The 4,786-nt window shown below is 32.7% G+C and overlaps 1 protein-coding gene across 1 annotated transcript; it reads right to left on the bottom strand.

Moving 5' to 3' along the window:
• Positions 1-323: 323 nt before the first annotated feature.
• Positions 324-1,892, bottom strand: LOC131067572 (putative UPF0481 protein At3g02645). The gene has a single exon (XM_058002649.2). It carries the CDS (start codon positions 1,890-1,892, stop codon positions 324-326), a length of 1,569 nt encoding a protein of 522 aa, XP_057858632.2.
• Positions 1,893-4,786: the final 2,894 nt, after the last annotated feature.

Raw genomic sequence — 4,786 nt, 5'->3', positions numbered from 1 at the left:
AAAATATTCTAAGTCTCAAATTTCAAGAGATTAATTGGCGAAATAATAGAGAAGATTTGAATGCTGATTAATAGCAAAGAGTGGCAACTATAATTAATGGTTTCAGGCACGAATTAAAAACAGTTTGGGCCTTTAATGATAAACTCGAGGGAATCCATCGTTTTAGTGCCCATGGTGCTAAGAAGCATTCAGTGACACCAAATCAAATAAAAGAGCTTAAGTCTCAAATAGTGAAAATGAGTTTTTGCCTTCATCATTGTATACCACATCTTTCTAATAGACATGCTAACTTAAAATAAGATTGAAAGATAATAGATTTTACTCTAAATCCAGACTGTGTACACAGTTTGCAGAACGGGCATAACCAAAAGAAGTATCCCCGCTGCAATAGAGACAACATACCATGGCTTTGAACAATGTTCCTGAAATTGGCTTATCCACATATTCATTCGACTGTTGTAATGTTTTCTTGTTTCTTCCATTATTTTCTCGAATCCTTCGTATGTTCCAACTGTGATTCCTCCAGTTATATTGTTAAATCTGCAAGCTGTATCTTTGTCGCTGCAGGCCAAGCTCAAAATGACTCCAGCCTTTCGAAGTATAGAAACATCTTTCGCTGAATCAACTAGATAATTTAACAAAACTAAAAAATGTGAAATTACTGTATCTTTAGGATCCCATGAACATCTTTGAGACTCCTCATACGCTATCACGTTCCGCAACAATGTTACTGTGCTGTCATCCACTATTATTTGAGGGAGGGAAAGAGTACTTTTTCCAAATGTTCCCTTTCTAAAACTGATTTGGCCTGGTTCAAATTTGATACCTGCTGTCTGTAATAATTCGGCAGAAAGGGTACACCTGCTATCATCTGAAGAACACAATGACGGAGTAAGTGGGATATTCATGTTCCTGTTCCTAGCCTCAGAAGTGTCACTAAATTCAACAATAGAAGCTGGGTTCCTCCGGTCATATGGAGACCGTGTTAGCAGAGTGTTATCAGATTCAGCTTGAGAAACTGATTCCGTACTTGGAGGTTTAAGAAGATCCTCGATCACCATTCGATATAAATCGAGTAGGTGAACTGGGTTTTTATGTATTTGATTCGTCAGTTCCTTAAGTCGCTCCTCCACCGTTCTCCTACTAGCGAATGGGGAACAGAATGGAAATCCTTCGAACAGTTTCGAGGCAAACAGTATGAAGCATAACTCCTCTTCTGCCCTATCATTGCTTCCGAACTCTTTCCTCAGTAGGTAATTGATGATAAACAGAGGAATTTGATTTTCCATCTTCATAATGTCATTGATTATACCATGATACATCACATTTTTTTGAGGAAGATTTTGAAACACAAGGCTAAAAAGATTCATGTTACTCTGGTTTTCCGTCCTGGTAGACCCTTTCAAAAATTCAAGGATAAAGCAAGCATCCATTGCGAACGCCCATGATAACGTTTCTGCATCCCAATCAATTGGTTCTTCATAACATTCTCTAATTTGATACTCGAACTCTCCAATATCATGAATCAACTCAACCACATTCATGTTGAGCCTTGCCAATGTTATGTCAACTGCTCTTAGCTTATGCTCATCCACTGTAGATAGTTTAGGATTCATTTTGTAATGGAAAGGGCCCAAAGATACAACAAAAGGATCATAGACTTCGGGTTTAGAAATTCTCATGGGTTCAGGAACCCTATAAATGCAAACCTTTGTAGAGATTTGCCACTTTGGAGGCGAAGATCTGTATCTATTCTTTACTTGCTCAAGCCATGATTTAGTTGAAGCATTGTCATGTATTTGGGCTATGCCATTTCCTTCGGCAGTATGAGTTCCATTCATCATAATGAAGTTTGAAATTTCAACCCTGTCTGCGGCAAACATGACAACCATATGTTAGAAAGATAAATGCGAACACCCACCTTCAATTTCAGAATATTTATATTCTCGCAATGCCAAATGACAGTAACAATCGACTACAAAAAATGTGAGTGGCAATCGTATTGGATATTTTCTCTTTGATGGAAAGTTATATTTAAATATTTGAATTTAAAGTTATATTTAAATTGAATATATAATAGAATAATATCCAAACGAAATGTTTATGATTAAGAACTGTAAATATTTGTTTTGAAAAGGCTTGGTTTAAAGAAGTCTATTTAACTGAAATTTTGTTTATGGAACATTTAGTTTTGGACTTTTTTTTGATGGAATAGCTAATATATTATAGTTTGATAAATCATATATTTTTGTATTAAATTTAGTTCATTTTTCAATTTTAATCAATACTTTTTTTAGATTTATTTGTATTTATTCATATGCATTTGACTTATTCTATCTTTAGTCACACATTTTCATATATTCACTCTTATTAACAATTTATTACATTTATGTTACTACACAAATTCATACATCTCATGTTTAATCCAACCCTACCTTAAAATCTATACTTCTATGACTGAAATGAACTGTAATGAAATTGACACCCAACTCTATATTTTGAAAGTGAAATTTAAATTGTGAACTTCTCCTTTCTTCCAATTGCAATTTATAGCTATGTTGGTACTCATTTGCATGATTAAATGATTCTCCAAAGTATACATAATAACTCAATGTAAAATTAATTTGTAAAATAGAGTTAAGTTAAAGTTATTTAAAGAATACAATAATTTGTATTTGAAAACAGCTACATGCATATTAGAAATAAAATTCGTATCCAGATCATTTTTGTTATTGATAATGTTTTTGGTTTAGGGAAAACAGGTTTTAAAGGGCTCCTGAAACCCTATACAACAGACAATCAAAAAATATTCAATAGAGTCGATCAATAAAATAAAAGACAGCAACAACGTGAAGGACAACTGGTCGAGTAAAAAAGCGAGCAGTAGAAAAGACACAACACAAAAGATACTAAACTCCAGCCAGTAGAGAAAGCATAGAAAACCACTAGGCCTAGGCGAGGTTCTTTAGCATTTTGGCTGCTTCTAGCTCCAACTGCTCCATTGTCGCAGCAGTCCCCTTGAGATCCTCAATGTCCCTATTTTGGTTTTGCTTCTTCTTGGTACTTTCTCTTGTTCTTCTCCCACGACCATCTATCTCATCTGCAAGGGTTTTGTCCTTCTCTCTCAGTGATTTCCCCATGGGCTTTATCCCCCTGGGCCTATTCGAGTTTGCTAATGAGAACCTTGATACTGCCAGAAGCGGCCTTTAGAATATTGTGACTCTACTCCCCTATTTGTTTAAGGGTTTTCTCAATCCCTTCCATCTTCTTTTCTATTGCCCCTACCCTATGTTACAGGGTTTGAAAGCTATTGTGTTGGGCATTGATGATATCCTCTGCATTGCTAATAGCTTTAGTCAGTTCACTTAAATAGTTAGGCAGGGAACCGAATTTACCAGTGCCAACTGTTATTGATAATGTTTTATAATGCACAAGCTTGTAACCTTTTATTTTTCCAATGCTTTCTCGCATAGGAATAATTTAAAAATATTTGAGATCTGCATGCTACCAATATTATTGGTCATTTTTATTCTTGTTTTTAATATATAATAGAATAATATCCAAGCCAAATGTTTATGATTAAGCATTCTAAATATTTTTTTATAATTAAACATCATTTTAAGTGTTCTATGATGGCCATTAGCAGAAGTCTACCATGTCAAATTTTATTTATGGAAATTTTTAAATGTATTTCTAAACAGAAATATTTGTACACCTGTCAACTGTCATTTAGTTTTAACATATTTTGATGGAATGCCTAACATATTATATTTTGACAAGTGATACCTTTTGGTATTAAAATTTTAGACTTATTCTCTAATTTTAATTCAATCTTTTTGTAGATTTACTTCTACTTTTTCATATGCATTTAACTTATTAGTAATTACAAGCGTACTATTTGTAATTGGTTGCAATGGATTTTTGTTCATTATTATTCAATTGTTTTTGCACCAATTAAACTATCGATTTCTTCTTTTAATATTTTCTTTTTAATGTCTAGAAAGTTAAGATGCATAAATTTAAAGTTTCCAAAATATAGAAATTATTTTGCTCCAATCTAATTGGGATAAAAAAATCACATCTTATTAATGGATTTCACGGATCTACTATTGAAATGAGTTTTTCTTAGTCAAATTTTTAGGCAAATCAGGATAATATTAAGTATGTTTAAATTTTCTTTTCAAATTTATTTTACATATCCAATAAACAAATATTAAACAAATTAATCAGAATTGGCATCTAAATCATTTTTATCTTTAAATAAATCATTAAGAATAAATATAATATAAAAATAGAAATTAATCATATTATTTAGTTATCCTCATGCAATTTAATAATATATAGATCTCATGCAGATTATTTTGAAATTGTGACTAGTGGACCCCTTAAGCTAGCTAGATGGAAGTCGATTGATTTCTTAGATGTTGATCAAAGTATGAGATTAGATTTTGAGAATATTTTGGGGGATAGAATTGTATTTCTTTCTAATCCTGAGGATGAACTTATTTGGACAAAGAATATTTCTAGTAAGTACACTGTTAAAGATGGTTACAAATCTCTTATGGTTGCTAAAGACTTATCATCTTGGCCTTATAAGTTTTTTGGCATTCGACTTGTCTTCTTAAAGTTGGAGCCTTTGCTTCATTGGTAGTTTAGGACAAAGTCCTTATAGATATGAGACTGGACAGGCTTGGTATTACTGTTGTTTTCCCTTGTGTCCTTTGTAACAAAAACTTGGAATCTTCTTCACACATGTTCCTACATTGTGATTATGCTTATGAATGTT

The sequence above is a fragment of the Cryptomeria japonica genome, chromosome 11 (genome assembly GCF_030272615.1).
Source record: "Cryptomeria japonica chromosome 11, Sugi_1.0, whole genome shotgun sequence".
Lineage (NCBI taxonomy): Eukaryota > Viridiplantae > Streptophyta > Pinopsida > Cupressales > Cupressaceae > Cryptomeria > Cryptomeria japonica.
The sequence above is the reverse complement of the archived record's forward strand: the minus strand, read 5'-3'. Positions and strand labels throughout refer to the sequence as shown.

Coding starts and splice junctions, on each gene's coding strand:
- LOC131067572 (XM_058002649.2), bottom strand. CDS start 1,892: ATGGTTGTCATGTTTGCCGCAGACAGGGTTGAAATTTCAAACTTCATT.